We start from the raw sequence: 23,040 nt of genomic DNA, 5'->3' as shown, positions 1-23,040 counted from the left end.
AGATATATATATATAAAACTATAACTATAACTATAACTATATATATATATATATATAGCCGTGTTAGTCCACTTGCGATAGTGCAGAATAAATGAGTTCTTGAGTTCTTCAGTATTCGGTGATACCATTCTGGTCTTTTCTTTAAGATATATATATAAAACTATAACTATAACTATATATATATATATATATATATTATATATATATATATATATATATATATATATATATATATATATATATATAATATATATATATATATATCAACAGTGTACTCAGAACTTTACAAAAGAGACTATACAATACAGGGAATTATAATAAAATAATTGCAACAAAATCAGACAATAACAAAGCAAATCCCTGCAACGGAAAGCTAACAATCTAAGTGGAATGTTGGGAGATGTACAGACAGCAGGTGAGTGAGTGAGAGGAATGTTGGGAGATGTACAGACAGCAGGTGAGTGAGTGAGTGAGTGAGTGGAATGTTGGGAGATGTACAGACAGCAGGTGAGTGAGTGAGAGGAATGTTGGGAGATGTACAGACAGCAGGTGAGTGAGTGAGTGAGTGGAATGTTGGGAGATGTACAGACAGAAGGTGAGTGAGTGAGTGGAATGTTGGGAGATGTACAGACAGCAGGTGAGTGGAATGTTGGGAGATGTACAGACAGCAGGTGAGTGAGTGGAATGTTGGGAGATGTACAGACAGCAGGTGAGTGGAATGTTGGGAGATGTACAGACAGCAGGTGAGTGGAATGTTGGGAGATGTACAGACAGAAGGTGAGTGAGTGGAATGTTGGGAGATGTACAGACAGGAGGTGAGTGAGTGGAATGTTGGGAGATGTACAGACAGGAGGTGAGTGAGTGGAATGTTGGGAGATGTACAGACAGCAGGTGAGTGAGTGGAATGTTGGGAGATGTACAGACAGCAGGTGAGTAAGTGGAATGTTGGGAGATCAGCCCTTTGAGAAAGTTACCGGTCAGGTGACGAAACGCGTCAGGGTACTGAGAGCGCGATTACGTCATCACGACGACGCCGCGCAGAAGCCTACACCAAGCGCGGGAATACAATCGGCGGCCATTGGAAGTGAGAGCTGGAGTTTGGACTATACACAGACAGCGAACGGAGCCTTATACATCTGGTTCCTGGTGATCGTGTCTGGAAGCCCTGAGGGAGTCCACGGAGACGTGTTCCAGTATCCAGAACCGGATGGTGGAGATATATTCACAAACTGCCTTTTAACTATTTGCATCCTGTGAGTGCGATTCCTACCCCCCCCCACCCCCCACCCCCCACCCCCTTCCCCCTTTTAATAAATTGTATGCAATATTATGCTATGGGGCGTGCGCTCTCTCTCTTTTTCTGTCTATATATATATATATATATATATATATATATATATATATATATATATATATATATATATATATATATATATATATAGCCGTGTTAGTCCAGTTGCGATAGTGCAGAATAAATGAGTTCTTGAGTTCTTCAGTATTCGGTGATACCTTTTTTATTGGACTAACAATTTATGTCATAGGACAAGCTTTCGAGAGCTATCCTCTCTTCTTCAGGTCAAGCAATTATATATATATATATAACCATGCAGCAAGCCTAAGCCTACAGGGGACCATGTTAAAAATGGTTTTGAAGCAAAAGGTGACACTGTGTGCCCATTTGCATGTCATTTCCCAGAATTCCTTGCTGCAGTGGAAGTGCTGTATGCTGGGTGATGATGGTGAAATGCGGGGTTGCAGACCTGTCTAAGACTTGCAAATGAGCATACAGGAATATTTCCATTTGATATATATATATAAAAGAACAAAGAGAAGCGCAGGCACCATAGTGTTATACTGTATAAAAAATAGATTCCATTTAATAAGACACGCGGTCCCAAGGAATCGCACTTACAAGATTTAAAAAACAACAAGCATGTAAGAGAATAATCTGTAAGGGGTTCGTCAGCTGGGTGGGAGGGGTCCAGTGTAAATACTCTGCCTGAGTAGGTTGCAGCCCTCGGAGCTCCTGACACACAACGCTGTGCTGTATAGATCAGCCTGATAATCCACATGCAGTATAAATCCTTCAGCCAATGGAGATTCCGGCTGCTAGCCGCGTGTGCAGCGTGAATAACCGGGCTCCACACAGGCAGAAGCACCTCCTCTCTCCGTCGCGCGCTGACGTCACCACCTCGTCCCAACTAGTTTCGTCACTACCACGTGACTTCTTCAGTATAAATATATACTGTATATACAAAATGCCCACAATCCTAAGTAATAGTTACAGCGAGGAGCACAAGGAAAAAAAAATAGGTATTGAGAAACTAAAATCCAGGACACTCGCCTTGATAAAGAGGTATATTTATATATTTTATTTGCAGGCGAGATCGACGTTTTTGGTCCCCGCCATTTGGGCCCATGTGCGCAAAAGATTGTGATCCAGTCCTGTTTTTTTCGTTTCTGTTCTCCATTAAACCCGAAGCTTATTCTGTATCAGCTAAAGTCAATTGGGAATTTTGTCTGAAAACAGCCACTTCAGCTTCTATAGATAGGGCCAAGTGTCCCGTATTGAACCGGACTGGCCTGTATTTGGACACTCTGTCCAGTAAATAATGAGAGGTAATACTGGGTATGTATCTGTATACCGGTATTACCTCACTGGACATGTATGTATGTGTATACCGGTATTACCTCTCTGGGCGTGTATGTGTATACCGGTATTACCTCACTGGACATGTATGTGTGTGTATACCGGTATTACCTCTCTGGGGGTGTATGTGTATACCGGTATTACCTCTCTGGGCGTGTATGTGTATACCGGTATTACCTCTCTGGGTGTGTATGTGTATACCGGTATTACCTCTCTGAGCGTGTATGTGTATACCGGTATTACCTCTCTGGGCGTGTATGTGTATACCGGTATTACCTCTCTGGGTGTGTATGTGTATACCGGTATTACCTCTCTGGGCGTGTATGTGTATACCGGTATTACCTCTCTGAGCGTGTATGTGTATACCGGTATTATCTCTCTGGGCGTGTACGTGTATACCGGTATTACCTCTCTGGGCATGTATGTGTATACCGGTATTACCTCACTGGACATGTATGTTTATACCGGTATTACCTCTCTGGGCGTGTGTGTGTATACAGGTATTACCTCTCTGGGGGTGTATGTGTATACCGGTATTACCTCTCTGGGCGTGTATGTGTATGCCGGTATTACCTCTCTGGGTGTGTATGTGTATACCGGTATTACCTCTCTGGGTGTGTATGTGTATACCGGTATTACCTCTCGGAGCGTGTATGTGTATACCGGTATTACCTCTCGGCGTGTATGTGTATACCGGTATTACCTCTCTGGGCGTGTATCTGTATACCGGTATTACCTCTCTGGGCGTGTATGTGTATACCGGTATTACCTCTCTGGGCGTGTATGTGTTTACCGGTATTACCTCTCTGGGCGTGTATGTGTTTACCGGTATTACCTCTCTGGGCATGTATGTGTATACCGGTATTACCTCACTGGACATGTATGTTTATACCGGTATTACCTCTCTGGGCGTGTGTGTGTATACAGGTATTACCTCTCTGGGGGTGTATGTGTATACCGGTATTACCTCTCTGGGCGTGTATGTGTATACCAGTGTTATCTCTCTGGGCGTGTATGTGTATACCGGTATTACCTCTCTGGGTGTGTATGTGTATACCAGTGTTATCTCTCTGGGCGTGTTTGTGTATACCGGTATTACCTCTCTGGGTGTGTATGTGTATACCGGTATTACCTCTCTGGGTGTGTATGTGTATACCAGTGTTACCTCTCTGGGTGTGTATGTGTATACCGGTATTACCTCTCTGGGCATGTATGTGTATACCGGTATTACCTCTCTGGGCGTGTATGTGTATACCGGTATTACCTCTCTGGGTGTGTATGTGTATACCGGTATTACCTCTCTGGGCGTGTATGTGTATACCGGTATTACCTCTCTGGGTGTGTATGTGTATACCGGTATTACCTCTGTGGGTGTGTATGTGTATACCGGTATTACCTCTCTGTGTGTGTAAGTGTATACCGGTATTACCTCTCTGGGCGTGTCTGTGTATACCGGTATTACCTCTCTGGGTGTGTATGTGTATACCGGTATTACCTCTCTGGGCGTGTATGTGTATACCGGTATTACCTCTCTGGGCGTGTATGTGTATACCGGTATTACCTCTCTGGGCGTGTATGTGTATACCGGTATTACCTCTCTGGGCGTGTATGTGTATACCGGTATTACCTTTCTGGGCGTGTATGTGTATACCGGTATTACCTCTCTGGGCGTGTATGTGTATACCGGTATTACCTCTCTGGGCGTGTATGTGTATACAGGTATTACCTCTCTGGGCGTGTATGTGTATACCGGTATTACCTCTCTGGGCGTGTATGTGTATACCGGTATTACCTCTCTGGGCGTGTATGTGTATACCGGTATTACCTCTCTGGGCGTGTATGTGTATACCGGTATTACCTCTCTGGGCGTGTATGTGTATACCGGTATCACCTCTCTGGGTGTGTATGTGTATACCGGTATTACCTCTCTGGGCGTGTATGTGTATACCGGTATCACCTCTGTGGGTGTATATGTGTATACCGGTATTACCTCTCTGGGCGTGTATGTGTATACAGGTATTACCTCTCTGGGGGTGTATGTGTATACCGGTATTACCTCTCTGGGCGTGTATGTGTATACCAGTGTTATCTCTCTGGGCGTGTATGTGTATACCGGTATTACCTCTCTGGGTGTGTATGTGTATACCAGTGTTATCTCTCTGGGCGTGTATGTGTATACCGGTATTACCTCTCTGGGTGTGTATGTGTATACCGGTATTACCTCTCTGGGTGTGTATGTGTATACCAGTGTTACCTCTCTGGGTGTGTATGTGTATACCGGTATTACCTCTCTGGGCATGTATGTGTATACCGGTATTACCTCTCTGGGCGTGTATGTGTATACCGGTATTACCTCTCTGGGTGTGTATGTGTATACCGGTATTACCTCTCTGGGCGTGTATGTGTATACCGGTATTACCTCTCTGGGTGTGTATGTGTATACCGGTATTACCTCTGTGGGTGTGTATGTGTATACCGGTATTACCTCTCTGTGTGTGTATGTGTATACCGGTATTACCTCTCTGGGCGTGTCTGTGTATACCGGTATTACCTCTCTGGGCGTGTATGTGTATACCGGTATTACCTCTCTGGGCGTGTATGTGTATACCGGTATTACCTCTCTGGGCGTGTATGTGTATACCGGTATTACCTCTCTGGGCGTGTATGTGTATACCGGTATTACCTCTCTGGGCGTGTATGTGTATACCGGTATTACCTCTCTGGGCGTGTATGTGTATACCGGTATTACCTCTCTGGGCGTGTATGTGTATACCGGTATTACCTCTCTGGGCGTGTATGTGTATACCGGTATTACCTCTCTGGGCGTGTATGTGTATACCGGTATTACCTCTCTGGGCGTGTATGTGTATACAGGTATTACCTCTCTGGGCGTGTATGTGTATACCGGTATTACCTCTCTGGGCGTGTATGTGTATACCGGTATTACCTCTCTGGGCGTGTATGTGTATACCGGTATTACCTCCCTGGGCGTGTATGTGTATACCGGTATCATCTCTCTGGGTGTGTATGTGTATACCGGTATTACCTCTCTGGGCGTGTATGTGTATACCGGTATTACCTCTCTGGGCGTGTATGTGTATACCGGTATTACCTCTCTGGGAGTGTATGTGTATACCGGTATTACCTCTCTGGGCGTGTATGTGTATACCGGTATTACCTCTCTGGGCGTGTATGTGTATACCGGTATTACCTCTCTGGGCGTGTATGTGTATACCGGTATTACCTCTCTGGGCGTGTATGTGTATACCGGTATTACCTCTCTGGGCGTGTATGTGTATACCGGTATTACCTCTCTGGGCGTGTATGTGTATACAGGTATTACCTCTCTGGGCGTGTATGTGTATACCGGTATTACCTCTCTGGGCGTGTATGTGTATACCGGTATTACCTCTCTGGGCGTGTATGTGTATACCGGTATTACCTCTCTGGGCGTGTATGTGTATACCGGTATTACCTCTCTGGGCGTGTATGTGTATACTGGTATCACCTCTCTGGGTGTGTATGTGTATACCGGTATTACCTCTCTGGGCGTGTATGTGTATACCGGTATCACCTCTGTGGGTGTATATGTGTATACCGGTATTACCTCTCTGGGCGTGTATGTGTATACCGGTATTACCTCTCTGGGCGTGTATGTGTATACCGGTATTACCTCTCTGGGCGTGTATGTGTATACCGGTATCATCTCTCTGGGTGTGTATGTGTATACCGGTATTACCTCTCTGGGCGTGTATGTGTATACCGGTATTACCTCTCTGGGTGTGTATGTGTATACTGGTATTACCTCTCTGGGCGTGTATGTGTATACCGGTATTACCTCTCTGGGCGTGTCTGTGTATACCGGTATTACCTCTCTGGGCATAGTAACCTGACCGGCTTGTGGGGCCGCAGGATTTCCCAGAGCAGGGAGAGAGCAGGGCTGTGGCTAAGGAGCTGGGCAGCTTCCTCCATCCTGATTTGCTGCTGCTGGGTAATGCAGCCAATCAGGAGGAGGTGCCAGGAGCCTGGGGGTGTGGCCTGGGGGTGGGGCGGTGAGAAGTGATAGGTGTGTGTGTGTCTTCACCGCGTCGCACTTTTCACCATTGTGTCCAGGATTTTTGGAGATGCCGCCTGGCCACCATAGCTGTAGATCAAGGCCCTTACAGTGCAAAACATGGACTGTATTGCAATGTAATGATGGCATGGTGTTAACTTCACAATATTGCATTAATAGAAGGTAAATATGGCTGCTTCTTTTAATGCAGGGACAATCATTGCACCATCTACTCTGAACAAATTCATAAGATTTACAATGGAAAAGTACTTAAAATACTAGACATGCCCTGACCTAAAAGATGGCTACCTGACCTTTAACTTGCTCCTGATCTTCTCTATAAAGAAGGCTGCCTGTAAAATGGCGAATTGATGTCAAGATTGGCTTGTGGACATTCAAAGCCCTACATGCCCAGGATCCCAGCTATCTGAGAGCTTCTATTTCCCTACACTCCCATCCGCTCACTTCCATCTGCAGGTGAAGGACTCCTAACAGGTCTCAGAATCTTGTGACTTCCTTTGGTGCCCGAGCTGTTGGCCGCGCTGCTCCCACTCTCTGGAACAGTCTGCCCCGTACAGTCCGAGAGCCCCCCTCTCTGGGAATCTATAAAACAGGCTCAAGACCGACCTCCTTACCCAGGCATTTTATTAATGAACCACAACCTGTCCAGTATTTAATAGCTACAGTACCGTCCCATCCTATTGTATTTTTCCTCGTGTCTGGTCTCTTTTATAACCTTAATGTTTTCTACTTTTCCCCTTTGTGTAACTGGGAACGTGTTTCGAGTCCCATTAGAAAAATAGCGCTATATAAATAAAGTTTAAAAAAAATAAATTAGTATGAATAAAAATGTCCTAATTGTTTACCCTTTCATTAGCAGAGCTCCCAGCACATAGAGATGGTGAACGTGCAGCTTTTTGAACGCCTGAGCACATTTGTCAAGGAATTTACGCAAATGCAAAAAAAGTTGTACTAAGAAGATAATGCAGTAATTTTTTTTTAGCATGTTTTTGTATAGCGCTGCTAGTTATACGTAGCGCTTTACAGAGACATTTGGCAGGCACAGGTCCCTGCCCCGTAGAGCTTACAATCTATGTTTTTGGTGCCTGAGGCACAGGGAGATAAAGTGACTTGCCCAAGGTCACAAGGAGCCGACATCGGGAATTGAACCAGGTTCCCCTGCTTCACACTCAGTGCCAGTCGGTTTTTTTACTCACTGAGTCGCTCCTTCTCCGTTGCTCCCCAATCTTTTTAAACTGCCCCACCCCCCCAAAAAGCAAAGTTTGGATTCCCCAAAAGCCCAAATGTAACAGAATAAACATTCCCCATAGTACACTCTTTGTGGTATTAATGCAGACAAACGCCCATTCTCCATCTGCCGTCCCCCTCTCTTTGTCACATTTTTTGGTCGATCTCCGCCCTCCTTTTTCATTGACCTTTTGTCCCAGGTTACCAACAGGCCTGGTACCAACGGCTCTGCTTCAGCACAGGTGGCTCAGTCCACGACTGAGCCACTGATTGAGCCACCAGTGCTGAAGCAGGGATATCCTTAATACCTGGCCTGTTGGTGGCCCATGAGGACAGGAGATGGCCACCCCTGTCCTAGTGTGTACATCCCCCTGTCACTCTAACACCCCCATTGTAACTCTTCTCAGACTCCCAAGTTGGGAAATGTGTAACAGATGGGCCCTTATAAGTTCCATAAATAATCATAAAGTCAAATTGTAGTCTCAGCAACAGCTGTAATTTGCAGGTAAGTAGGTATTGTGATATCCAGGTAAAGTCCGGGTAGAAGCGCTGTAGAAGCGTGAAACGAGTGGGGTTGCTTTTCCCCTGTTTTGCTATGTATTTCTGTTTTATGTAGTTTAATAAATGTCTTTTATTTTTCATCCACCTGGTGAGTTGCTGAGTGCTTTTGCATAGTTTTTTGCACAGTCTCTTCGTCCAGCCCATCCTATGTTGATCTCCTTTCCCAAGTTGGGAAACTCTGGTACAGGCATAGCCCGGTTTAAGGACACTCACTTTGAGTACACTCGCAAGTAAGGACATATTGCCCAATAGGCAAACGGCAGCTCACGCATGCGCCTGTCAGCAGGTCCTGAACAGCAATCCTGGCTCCCTACCTGTACCGAAGCTGTGCGCAAGCGGGGAGACTATAGAGCCTGTTACAAATGCGTTATTTACATCAGTTATGCACGTATATGATGATTGCAGTACAGAACATGCATCGATAAGTGGGAAAAAGGTAGTGCTTCACTTTAAGTACATTTTCACTTTACATACATGCTCTGGACCCATTGCGTACGTTGTGCGCGGTATGCCTGTATAGTGGAACGCAGGGTGAAATGTTATGGTGCAAACAACCAGATTGGATCAAATCCTGATTTCCTTTGGGGAGAGGGGGGAGGGAAGCAGGAGGGGAGGGGAGGGAGGGTTAAACGCAGTAGAGGACTTATTGACTTCCCCAAACCCTGCTCTATAATATAAGATTACATAAAACAAAGAAATTGTGAATTTCCCAAGCCCTGGAGTGCAGGCGGTTTGTTGATTTCGTAAGTTTACATAAATGATCACTTCTCAACTTATTTAATGAATATTTGAGAATTTCACAAAATGTCCACCAAATTCCTGCAAAACTTTGCCAGTACGTTTTAGGTTAATGTTGGCAATTGGATGGAAATATTGGTAACATCCTGGGAATTTTCATTTCTACGCACATATTTCACCAGCCGCAATTGTCCCAAATTTGACCCATTTGCAAACGTGTGTGAAACGACACCCCTTTCCACCCAATAGTCTGTGTCATTCTACTAGGGAACAAAGGGAGAGAAACAACCTTTGAATTATAACTGCTATAATATAGTGTCCTGACCCCTGAGCATATTCTGCTCTTTTGTTTTTCTGCTTTTATTCATAAAGGTTGTGGTTTTACATTTGTGACGGAGGATATCATATTTAGTTCACTTAAAACAAGGGGCGCTCAACTAGAGTCCTCAAGACCCCCAACAGGTCAGGTTTTAAGTATATCCCTGCTTCAGCACAGGTGGCTCAATCGGAGGCTCAGCCGAAGACTCATTGAGCCACCTGTGCTGAAGCAGGGATATCCTGAAAACCTCACCTGCTGAGAGGTATTGAGGACTGAAGTCGAGCACCCTGACTTAGAAGGGCAAAGTGTGTTAGGGACGAGGAGTGGATAAGAGGGGCCCTTCTGTAAGCTTCTCCCCAATTCTGATCATGATTCGCTGTATATTGGTGCTAAGGTGGCGATGTATCAAGTTTTTTTTCTCCAGTGTGGTAGTTGGGAGACTTTGATAAATAATATAGACTATAAATTACAGTCTATAAATAAATGATAGTCTATAAATATATAAATAAATTACGGTCTATAAATACATGATAGTCTATAAATATAGACCATAAAACTATAAATAGTTTTTACACTATGAGGATGATGGGGGATAGTCACTAAAGTGAAAGCAAAATCCAATGGGCTCTATTAGGGTTTGTTGCATTGATCAATCTGATGTTCTCTCTTTCAGGCTAAAGAGCAGTTTGACTTTAGATGGGACTGAGACAATAGAAGAAATAATAGGTTCAGGTGATTTGATTTGTTACCCTCTAGGATTCACACCCTACATAAGAAAATAACTCCAGTCTCTTTTGTCCCATGCGTTTGCTCTTGCAATATTGGGAGTGAAGGGTGAGGTAATGCAATGCTCAACAATATATGGGATATAGTGGACTCTACAGTATGCCTCTGTCTGGGACGTATATCCGTTTTCTTCTCCAGGTCCATAAGGAGTCTTCAGGCACCGAAAGTAAATATGGCCCAATATCTTTATATTATGGCCACATTTACTAAGGGGTGCTATCCCACAAGGGCATGTGCTGGAGCCTGCCTGCCAGCACCTAGAGGTGTCTTATAGCATAGCACAGGGTGCTTAACTCCAGTCCTCAAGCCACCCCCCCAACAGGTCATGTTTACAGGATATCCCTCCTTCAGCACAAGTGGCTCAATGAGTCCCTGCTTCAGCAGAGGTGGCTCAATCAGAGGCTCAGTCTTGGAAGACTGAGCCTCTGATTGAGCCACCTGTGCTGAAGTTGGGATATCCTGAAAACCTGACCTGTTGGGGGGTGAGGGGGGGCTTGAGGACTGTAAGTTGAGCCCCCCTGGCATAGCACAGAGCAAATATGGCTCTACATCTCGATATATTATCAGTCGTGACATAAGGGGAACGAACAATATTGACTAGATTGCACATGGCCCAATAGATAGTCGAAACATATTCATTTTTACAGAAGTCAATTTTACTTTCGGGGTTACTAGCTTATATACCCGGCATTGCCTGGGATGTAAATCACTAATAGGTAGTATTACTTATAAATAGGTTAACAGTAGGTTGAGTATTTGGTGTAAAGGTTCTATAAGATTGGGAAAAAGAAATATGATATAAAATGCCTGTGAGCTGCGGGTGAGGGGGGGTGATGGGGGGCAGGAGCCGGCGGTTACTGTGAGCTGCGGGTGAGGGGGGTGATGGGGGGGGAGCCGGCGGTTACTGTGAGCTGCGGGTGAGGGGGGTGATGGGGGGGGGAGCCGGCGGTTACTGTGAACTGCGGGTGAGGGGGGGGAATAGGGGGAAGCCGGCGGTTGCCTGTCAGCTGCGGGTGAGGGGGGTGATGGGGGGGGAGCCAGCGGTTCCCTGTCAGCTGCAGGTGAGGGGGGTGATGGGGGACTTACAGAGGCCCCGCGCTCTTCCCCACAACATTTCAATGAAATACCGGGGGAGTGCTGCGAGGCCTCAGTAAGTCCCTTACCTTGTCTCTGGCGGCTTCTAGTGCGACGCAACATCACCAAACTCTGGAGAAAGGTATGGGGGGGGGGGGGGGAGTGGGGGTGTGGAGATGTGAGCAGGTGGGGTGGGGGGGAGAGCAGGCAGGGGGGCACAAAAGTTTGCACACCCCTGCCCTAACCTATCACAATTTAAATCCTACTGAGTAGCTACTCCCTGATGGCACTCAGGTTACCAGCCAATCTTAAATGACAGAAGCAGAGGATTGGCTTTCTGAGATGGGCCATCTACACTGGGAATGGCCAACTCCCGTCCTCAAGGACCACCCACAGGTCAGGTTTTAAGGATATCCCTGCATCAGCACAGGTGGCCCGCTCATTGCCGGAGCCACTGATTGAGCCACCTGTGCTGAAGCAGGGATATCCCTAATACCTGGTCTGTTGGTGGCCCTTTAGGACTGGAGTTGGCCACCCCTGATCGATATGTAGTGAGATTAAAATGCCAACAAGGTCAATCCCAAGGTCATCTGACCTCTGAGGGACATGATAACGCAACGTTTGACGGGACTGAATATTCAGTGAATCTGTGCTGTTCTCAAGGGAATTCTCACTTTAATATCGGGGAGAGAGAGAGTGTGTGTCTGTGTGTCTGTGTGTGTCTGCCTGTGTGTGTCTGTGTGTGTGTGTAATAAAGCTACCAAATGTTCTGATTTACCTGGCACTGTCGTGGTTTTCAAAGGTCTGTACACATGCCAAATAAAAGAATAGCTGTAAGTACCATAAAGAGCTTGTTAAATCTCCCACAATTATGTTTTCTCTAAAATAAGATATAGTATCACAGATTACAATTTTAAAGCAGGCTCTTTCTCTGTCTTAAAAATATTGCGGGCTCATGTAAACGTGTCCCGGTTGAGCCTTTCAGAAATGTGGCAGTAGTCTTTTTTTAGGAGGTATTCAAGCTGATTTGAGGACTCTCTGTTCTTGACCCTGAAATGAGTCACAACTGTGTAAGACCCCCAGACATTTGGGGTCTTCCAGTGAAAGCTCGGGAATTGCTATGCTGCAAAGAGGCATTATTACTGTCTCTTAAATACACCACACTGAGCCCCACAGGAAAAGCGAGGTCTCAGGAATAGTGTCCCTTGTAGCTGTTACACTATGAGGTTTGCCTGCGGTCGCTCCTTTACAGTGAGAAATTACCTCCCCTCCCTTGCTTAGGATCAAGTGGGAACTTGGTCTTGCAGGGCACATCTATTTCTAATGACCCCCAGTGACCTTGCTCAGCTACTATACCCCAAATGTAGGACTTACGTTGGACTGCATTCTAATGGAGTCCCACTCATTACCTGCGTCTACAGTTTGATGAATAGAAGTATAAGAGGCGTGTGTTCAAAACACCTCATCATTTAGGCTGCAAAGATGCCTTTTTTTCACACTGTTCTTTAGATTCCAGAATATAAGAGAGCTTTTAAATTCTGTGCTTTTGAAAACTGTTGTATTAATTCAATGTTATAGGGGACTGCAAAACAATGCATTGCAATTCCTTCAAAGCAAAGTGGTTATCAGGATACTGGTCCTCTTAATAAAATGCCGGCAGGTTAAACTTGCTTCTGCTACACCATTCATCAGCTCGAGGTCATTAGAATAATGGGACTTGGAACCTGGCCCCATTGAAGGTCTCCTCTCTCTTATGTTTCTGCTTGTGATTTGTTTCTAGATGCCAAAGGGACGATCAGGGAGATTGTTCTCCCGAAAGGCCTGGATCTGGATCGGCCTAAACGCACCCGAACCTCCTTCACAGCTGAGCAGCTCTACCGTCTGGAGCTGGAATTCCAGAGGTGCCAATACGTGGTTGGCAGAGAGAGGACGGAGCTGGCGAGACAGCTCAATCTGTCAGAAACCCAGGTAAGGAGCACAGATAATGGGGGCGTTGAGTTTACTAGGCATCCTCATGGAAGAGTTCAAGATGGACCTTTGCTACCCATTTCGGATGGCTCATTACTACCTATTCTTGATGCTTATTTTAGAAACGGACTTGGAGAAAGCTGCACTTGTGTAAGACAGGGCTCCCAATGGCATAAAAACATGCAAATCGACATTGATAATAGGACTTTTTTTTATTCTTTATGACTATGCTACTGTATCTGGTTGAACTTGTTATTAACAGACAAATTATAAAGAACATTAAGTAACTGCTTTTTTTTGCACAAGAGCAACTTTTTCCTGTTCTATAAGTTGTTTGGCAGTTTGTCCTTAAAAACTTCACTGGTATTTTAAAGATCAGTTGCTGTCCAATTTTTGATGGTACTGTAGTCCACCATCATTTGAATGTTAATACTGGGTATTTATGTTGCGTGGGAACTTCATGACAAGAGCACAATAGCAAATCGAACAGCTACTTGATAATCAAAACTCTTTCACCACATTCCCAACACTGAAACAGCTTGAGTTGGGAAGTCAACTTGAAGAGACGTTCCTCACAGGTTGGAATTGAGACCAAAATCAGATGTATTACGATTTTTGGGGGTGTACTTCTCTGCTCTAAGATCTTCTCTGATTGCACTACATATCTGCTTATTAACTCCATGCCAAGACGAGAGGCCTTATTTAGAGTTTGGTCGCTGGTGCTTCAGGAAATGAGTACACAAAGTGTAAGACGTTACGTTTTGGGGCCCTCCTCCCTTCGTTCTGCACCCACTCTGCATAGCAGAAGCAAACTCTGCCACATCATGATGGAAGAAACAAGCAGTTAACATGCCGAGAGGAAAAAAAATCACACTGCAGGATTGAAGAAGGGGGTCACCGGAGCTGAACACCGTTAATTTCAGCTCCAGAGGGACCCCCTGCTTCCGGAAAGACTTACATCCATAGTAGGAGCTTGTAGCCTCTCCGGCTCGCATCCAGGGTTCACATTATGGCGGATTTTCTATGCTCCCACGGCCTGCAGGCCAATAGGAAGCTGTGATGTCACCCAGAGCGGCTTCCTATTGGCCCTTGTGACGCAGGAGAGATATCGGTACCCCCTACAGAGGTAAGTATTTCTGGAAGTCGGGGGTCCCTGGAGCTGAAATGGACAGGGTTCAGCTCAGGAGACCCCCTGCTTCAATTCTGTATAAAATAAATAAATAAATAAAAAACAACGGCATGGATTTAGCAGAGAGGAAGTCCAGGTGTTCATTGAGCACAACAGGCACGCCAGATACATGAACGATATATTCTCTCTCTCCTGCAGGTCTCATTTCCTAACGAGCAAACAATGGCAGATAGCGCATGCATACTAATAATGGCAACCATGGCTGCTAAAGCAAAGTGCCGGAAATGTTGGGTTGTTTGTATCGAGGACTTTTTGGCGCGTTATTAAGAAGTGTTTTTTTTAAAAGTAGGAACAGCTGTTAATCCAAATTTGCTGCTAGTCAAACAAATAAAAATATCACGTGAGCACCTTCACGTCTCAGACAGGTCTGTATCCCGGCTTTCCACCTTTATCTCTCAGCATGCAGCGCTTCCTCTGCAGCAAGGGATTCTGGGAAACAACATGCGCAATGCCACCTTCTGCTTCAAATGTGTTTTAACATGGGTCTCTATAAGCTAATGCTTGCTGTGTTACACCGCTCTTCAGCACAGCCAGCTGTTTTGAACGTTTGATAAAACCCAATCTAGGTTGCTATGCTGGCTTTGCAATATGATGCTGGGATATGTTTCAAGCACACATTAAATAAGCTATGGAGGGTACAAAAGTGACAGAAACCTTCCACCGTACAGTGTGCAGCAAATAAAAATACCACGTGTGAGCACATTCACACGCCGCAGACACGTCTGCAACCCTGCCCTTCCCCATTATCTCTTGGCATGCAATGCTTCCACTGCAGCAAGGGCTTCTGGGTAATGACTGCTAATATCAGACAGGTGCAATTTAACGTGTGAACGCCCATGTTGGCCTCTTTAAAATAAATTAGGCATAGACACGCCTCTGCCCGTCAAGTCATTACCTTAACATTCCCCACGCAAACAGGGGTTTATGCCCATCTTTGGCCAACTCTAAATCGGAGTCTTATTTTTATGAGGCACAAACAGCACCAGCGCCATGTTCTTCAGCGACACTGTTGTTAGCCGTATCGGTACCACAGCACGTTGAATTGGTTGGTTCCTACGTTCGTTGGCTTATGGATGCACAAAGGTCTCTCCCATTCCTAGATAAGCCAACACGCTGATAGAGACTGAACTGGTACCAGTATCCGAGCTGGCAGTTAGGTTGATCATTGTTGGCGATTGATTGTTACCCATAATAACATCATTATTTATCAAAGTTTCCCGACTACATAACCGGGGCAAAAACACTGCGCCAAACGTATCCGGCAAGAAAACCACCTTGTTTTACACTGTAAAGTAATAAATTAGGTGCAGATTCTATGCTGCAGTTTTGCAGCTGGGAAACACTGATAAATAACACCCTCTTGCTAGGGTGAGAATCGCATTCTGTTGTCCCCGAGCTGTTTGGCACAGATCCACAAAAGGGTGCGAAGCTTTGGCACGGCTTTACCCCAACTCCGGGGTCAATTCTGCATATCCCAAAGCAGTTGTTCAGGTTGTTTTCGTCTGAAAGTCCCTCTAGGCGCCTATGGATATTTATGGCTGAAAACGCCCAAAACGGCAGTTTTGATGAAAATAGAATAAGGTCCTAAGGGATCTAAAGGAGTCTCTCAGCTGCAAAACGGAGGCAAAAAGAGTGCTAAAAATATTGCACTAGAGTTATCCAAAGAAAGACTCCAAGGGGCACATTTTTCAAAGTGTTCAGGTTACACAACGGGAGAGAGAAAAACAGGAATAATAATAATAATAATAAGTGTTTCCCTTTGATAAAGGCGGCACTGTTTTTTTTGCCGCCGTGAGTCTTTAGTAAATAACCCGACAGTTTGGGTATGAAGTGAGTAACATTCTCATATTGCTTTATATTGCAGCAAGGGTGGGCAACTCCAGTGCTCAAGGGCCGCCAACAGGTCTTGTTTTCAGGATATCCCTGCTTCAGCACAGGTGGGGCAATCTTCGACTGAGCCACTGATGGAGCCACCTGCGCTGAAGCAGGGATATCCTTCAAGCTTGACCTGCTGGTGTCCCTTGAGGGCTGGAGTTTCCCCCCCCCTGACTTCCAGCCTGTGTCCCACCATTTGCAGCGGGATATATAACAGCACAACCCCACTAGTTTCTGTTTATGCTAATAGAATGCCCGGACACTCTTGCTTTGTCATTAACCTCTGACGCCCTTCGGCTACTTATATTGCATATTAAATTCCTGCTTGGCGTTGCACTCAGATTCCACCGAGCGGGACCAGAAGCTGCAAACGCCCGGCCGTTTCTCCACGAGCTGCTGGCGGAAAATAAAGGGGCGGGGAGCGGGGTGGGGGTGGGGGGAGCGGGGGTGGAGGGTGTATTTCTGTGGAAAGCTATTTTCTCCCCCCCCCCCCCCTGTTAATTACCCATCTGAGAAATGATGACATTGTTTACAAACACAGAGACACCTTGAAATGCAGGCAGTGTAGTTATTAATTGCACATTAGCCCTGGACAATTACCCATAATTATGGTGCAGATAAAATCCATCTCCTCTCTGCTTTCTGCCGCGCAGTGTAATCAGGGAAGCTTCATTCCTTCCCGGCTGGTGGTGCCAGCAATGAAGGGGTTACTGTATATGATACTCAGGAAAACCCAGCACTCTGATTGGCTGAATTACAACTTCATACTTAAAGGTGCTGTCCCAATTAGCAGCATTTATTGAAGTTGGAATAACTCGGCCACTTGTTGCCACACTGCATATATTTAATATATTTAAGCTTTCTTCAGCCACAGGTTGTCTGTTGGCTGCACCCTCTAACAGCTGAAGGGTTTAACACAGGGGTGGCCAACTCCAGTCCTCAAGGGCCACCAACAGGCCAGGTTTTAAGGATATACTTGCATCAGCACAAGTGGCTCAATCTGTCCCAGCTTCAGCACAGGTGGCTCAGTCAACGACTGATACCCAAACTCGTTTCCCCGGATTTTCTCGCATTTACCCCCCCCCCCCCAAAATTAGTTTTGCGGTGTAAAATTCGGCAACTGATTTGGTTGATTTTAACCTGTGCGGATTCGTCAGAAACCGCCATTGGATACAATCCGTGGATGGATACGTAGAATCTAATCCGCGGATTCAGCGATTCGTTGGCGGATTCTTAAAAATCCATCACCGGATTGCGGGATCCGCGGAGAGTATCGGCAATATATACACTTTTTTCATATCCGCAAAACGCGAGTCGTACTTTTGGAGACTGCTCTGAAATCCGCGGGCGAATGGAACAGGCTGATCTGCTGTGGATCCAAATCCGCCCCCCAAATTCACCCATCTCTAGCTGGCGCCCCTTGAGGAATGGAGTTGGCCTTCTCTAGTCTAAGAGGCCATTGATTTATTTCTAAAACGTTTTACCAGGAAGTAATACGCTGAGAGTTACGTCTCATTTCCCAGTGTGTCCGGGGCACAGGGTTAGGATGACAAATACATGGTTACATTAAATGAACAGAGGTTATAGGTTACATTTACAGACATTGCAGGCTCAGGTAAAGATAATAGGCTCCAGGCATAGGTAACAGTTACTTTGCAGAGTGAGATACGGATGGGGTAATTCATTGAGGTGCAATAGAGCCAATTTGCATGGAACCTCTGATTCCAGCCAATAGGAGTTCGTGCAGCAGTATCCAACTCGTGCATATCGCACCATGCTGAATTACGCCGTAGAATCCATTGTGTTGAGACATTTTATACCAGGGGTCTCAAACTCAGTCCTCAAGGGCCACCAACAGGCCAGGTTTTATGGATATCCCTGCTTCAGCACAGGTGGCTCAATCAGTGGCTCAGTCTTTGACTGAGTCTTTCAGTCTTTGATTGAGCCACTGATTGAGCCACCTGTGCTGAAGCAGGGACTGATTGAGCCACCTGTGCTGAAGCAGCGATATCCATAAAACGTGGCCTGTCGTGGCCCTTGAGGACTGAGTTTGAGACCCCTGTTTTATATAGAATCCAGAACATAAAAATCCCGCGTGTGAGCACATTCACACGTCTCTGACAGGTCTGCGACCCCGCCTCTCCCCGTTATCGCTTAGCACACAATGCTTCCACTGCAGCCAGGGATTCTGGGTAACGACATGGAAATGAGCACTCACAGTGTCACCTTTTGCTTCTTGTCCATTTCTTGTCCCTGTAAGCACATGCCTGCCGCATTACACCGAGACCAGAACAGAGTGACATTTTGTTTGCAGACATATTAAATGGTTTGTGCTTTCCTGCTATTGAGACACATCGATAATTCCTCAGGGCTGTGCTACCCACAGCAAGGACAACACGGCTATCCCAAGCGACTTGAAAAAATTAAAGTAAATAAGGCACGTGGCCCCGATAGTATCAAACAAGAGTTCTCAAGGAGTTAAGCTCAGTAATAGCCAAACCAGTATATATAATATTCAAGGACTCCATTTCCACAGGCTCAGTACCACAAGATTGGTGTAAAGCAGACGTGGTGCCTATATTTTAAAAGGGAGCTACAGTAGATCACAACCGGGAAATTACAGACCTGTAAGCCTGACTTCAATAGTAGGGAAACTACTTGAAGGTTTAATACGGGATAATATTCAGGAATACCTAATGGAAAACAAAATTATTAGTAATAGTCAGCATGGATTTATGAAGGATAGATCTTGCCAAACTAACCTTATTTGTTTCTTTGAGGAGGTAAGTAGGAATTTAGACCAGGGTAATGCAGTTGATGTGGTCTACTTAGATTTAGCAAAGGCTTTTGAAACGGTTTCACACAAGAGGTTGGTGTACAAAATTAAGAAAATTGGACTCAGTAATAATATATGCACCTGGATTGAAAACTGGTTAAAGGACAGACAACAGAGGGTTGTCATAAATGGAACCTTTTAAGGTTGGGCTAAAGTCGTGAGTGGAGTACCTCAGGGATCGGTACTGGGACCCCTGCTTTTTAACTTGTTTATTAATGACCTTGAGGTTGGCATCGAGAGCAAAGTCTCCATCTTTGCTGATGATACTAAATTGTGTAAGGTAGTAGAATCAGAGCAGGATGTGATTTCTCTTCAGAAGGACTTGGAGAGACTGGAAACGTGGGCAGGTAAATGGCAGATGAGGTTTAATACAGATAATGTAAGGTTATGCATTTGGGATGCAAGAATAAAAGGCGACTTAAAAATTAAATGGAGATATATTGGGGGAATCCTTGATGGAGAAGGATTTAGGGAGTGCTTGTAGATAGCAGCTTAGCAATAGTGCCCAATGTCATGCAGAAGCTGCAAAGGCAAACAAGATCTTATCTTGCATCAAATGGGCAATGGATGGAAGAGAAGTAAACATAATTATGCCCCTTTACAAAGCATTAGTAAGACCACACTTGAATATGGAGTACAATTTTGGGCACCAATCCTAAGAAAAGACATTATGGAACTAGAGAGAGTGCAGAGAAGTGCAGAGGCTAGCTAAATTAGATTTATTTACATTAGAAAAGAGGCATCTAAGGGGGGGATATGATAAACTATATACAAATATATTCAGGGACAATACAAGGAGCTTTCAAAAGAACTATTCATCCCACGGGCAAGTACTAAGGACTCGGGGCCATCCCTTAAGGTTGGAGGAAAGGAGACTTCACCAGCAACAAAGGAAAGGGTTCTTTACAGTAAGGGCAGTTAAAATGTGGAATTCATTACCCATGGAGAGTGTGATGGCAGATACAATAGATTTGTTCAAAAAAAGGTTGGACATCTTTTTAGATGGAAAGGTATACAGGGATATAGCAAATAAGTATACATGGGAAGGATGTTGATCCAGGGATTAATCCGATTGCCAATTCTTGGAGTCAGGAAGGAATTAATTTTTCCCCTTAATGGGTTTTTTGTTTGCCTTCCTCTGGATCAATAAGTAAGTATAGATATAGGATAAAGTATCTGTTGTCTAAATTTAGCATAGGTTGAACTTGAATGGACCTACGTCTTTTTTCAACCTCATCTACTATGTAACTATGTAACTATGTAACTATATATCTCGGGGTTGTACTGATGCGACGTAGCCTGTCAGTCATTTCACATTACGCCTGGACTTGGAACACATTATTTTCAAGTCTAATTACATTGGCAGCTTCTTAGGAAGGGTTGGGAAAGGGCGGCCCTGGCTTAACTCTTCCAGCTCAGAAACGGGTTTGAAGCCAAAGGGGACACAGTGTGCCCATTGGCATGTCATTTCCCAGCAATCCCTTGCTTCAGTGGAAGGATGCATTGCACTTCCCTCTGCCACTGAAGTAGTTAGGGATGAAATCCCTTCCTGCATGGAAAATGTGTAAAATTGGTAATGTGCTGTCTTTTGGTCTGGTCACTGGGACACCCTGCGATAGTGCGGGACGGGGAGGAGCGGTGAGGACGGTGCAGAGCGCAGAGAGAACGCCCCGTGATCCTGATTAGCCGCAGCTCCCTTTAGTTCTTAAGGCACGAAAACCTTTAAACCGTGTGAGTGTATTTTCCCTTTTGCGTGAGTGATAAACATTTTTTTATCAGTACACACTATGTTGTATTTGTCTACTTACCTAAGGAAGGTGACCCGACTCCAGAAGTGCATCATAGATTGAAACAGAGACCAAAAGACAGCACATTACCAATTTTATTGGGACACGCCTATTATTGGTTGGAAATTTGAGTACGCACTGCACAGAATTCAAGACTCACTCCATGTTCACGGTGTTAACATATTACACTATATTCTGTATGTTTTTATTGTGCATACACCTCCGCTGCCCATTTTTCCTGGACTGCTGTACGTGTGGGATTGAGGGAATCCAATCCTCCAAGGGTTTGAGCAGCGAAGTATCATCTTGATTATTATATCACTATTTTTATATATTTTTCACTTGCACTTATTATAGAGTGTTATTTGGCATATTTGATCTAAGCGCTTATTTGGTAACACAATCCTGTGCACATGGAAAATATTAAAGCAGCAACCAGAATGATGGTCCCTTGATGGTTCTTTTTTGGAGTAAAAAGTAGTATTCTGAATGTATTTGTCTGCCAATCTTTGCTGGCACCTATAAAAATTTCGCTGGCACAAATCTTCGTCGTGGTGACGGAAGTCTCATGCGCAGTAGCCGCGGCGCGCATGCGCAGGAGCAGGACCAACCTGCCACACTTGGGGGACAGCACAGAGACACCACACACAGAGACACACACACAGACACACACACACACAGAGAGAGAGAGAGAGAGAGAGAGAGAGATGAGAGAGAGAGAGAGAGAGAGAGAGAGAGAGAGAGAGAGAGAGAGAGAGAGAGAGAGAGAGAGAGACACAGGCACACAGACACACAGACACACAGACACACAGACACACAGACACACAGAGACACAGACACACAGACACACAGAGACACAGAGACACAGACACACAGACACACAGACACACAGACACACAGAGACACAGACACACAGACACACAGACACACAGACACACAGACACACAGACACACAGACACACAGACACACAGACACACAGACACACATATACAAACACACACACAGTATTCACAGTAACACACACACACAGACACACACACACAGACACACATATACACACAGAGACAAACACACACACAGACACACATATACACACAGAGACAAACACACACACAGTATTCACAGTAACACACACACACACACACACACACACACACACACACACACACACACACACACACACACACACACACACACACGAGGGATTCACAGTTAGAATAAATATAGAAGTGCAAATAACTATAATAGGGGGTGTGTGCTGGGGCACGCGCATTCTAAATCAAACTTCTTTGCGTTTTGTCACTGAAATTGTGTTTTGATTTTTAATTAAAAGCATCATCATCCTCACAATTACAATTGATGTGACAGAACAGTGACAAAAGACAAAGAAGTTTCACTTAAAATATGCGAGCTCGGCACACACACACATTTTTTCATTGAAACTTTTATTACGGAATTGCTAGGGTGATTTATACAGAATGCATTAGCACAGCGGCGGACCTACCATATGTGCAGCTGATTGGCTGCACTAGGACCCTCATCTTCAGGGATCCCTCCTCCATGCACTGGTACGCGGTTCCTACAAGGGTTTCCAGGTGGCCTCTCCAAAAATACTGGACACAATAGTGAAAGGTGCTATGCGATTGAGACACACAGACACACACATGCTTGAGACACACACACCTCTCTTCGCTCCATGCTGTTTCTCCTCTCCTTGGACCCACTCCCAGGCTCCTGACAACCTCCTCCTGATTGGCTGCTGCTGGGTAATGTAGCCAATCAGAATGGAGGAAATTGCCCAGCCCCCTAGTAATAGCCCTGTTCGGGGCGAAATCCAGCAGCCCCCCCAAGGGGGGGGTCACTATGTCCAGAGTGGTAATACCGGAAACATATATGTCCAGTATTATCTCAAATGTGGTTACTGGAAAGAGTGTCCTAATGCAGGACAGTCCAG

The 23,040-nt window shown here is 45.2% G+C and overlaps 1 protein-coding gene across 2 annotated transcripts in view; it reads left to right on the top strand.

The window, feature by feature from the left end:
- The window catches only part of VAX2 (ventral anterior homeobox 2), an 82,245-nt gene that overhangs the window by 13,627 nt on the left and 45,578 nt on the right, over window positions 1–23,040 (top strand). For both annotated transcript variants that reach the window (XM_075572976.1, XM_075572968.1), the window contains exon 2: window positions 13,211–13,398. In XM_075572976.1, the coding sequence (XP_075429091.1) occupies window positions 13,211–13,398 (188 nt within the window). The remainder of the gene's footprint in view (window positions 1–13,210; window positions 13,399–23,040) is intronic.

The sequence above is a fragment of the Ascaphus truei genome, chromosome 1, assembly GCF_040206685.1.
Source record: "Ascaphus truei isolate aAscTru1 chromosome 1, aAscTru1.hap1, whole genome shotgun sequence".
Taxonomy (NCBI): Eukaryota; Metazoa; Chordata; class Amphibia; order Anura; family Ascaphidae; genus Ascaphus; species Ascaphus truei.
Note: the sequence above shows the minus strand (reverse complement) of the source record. Positions and strands in the feature narration are given on the sequence as shown.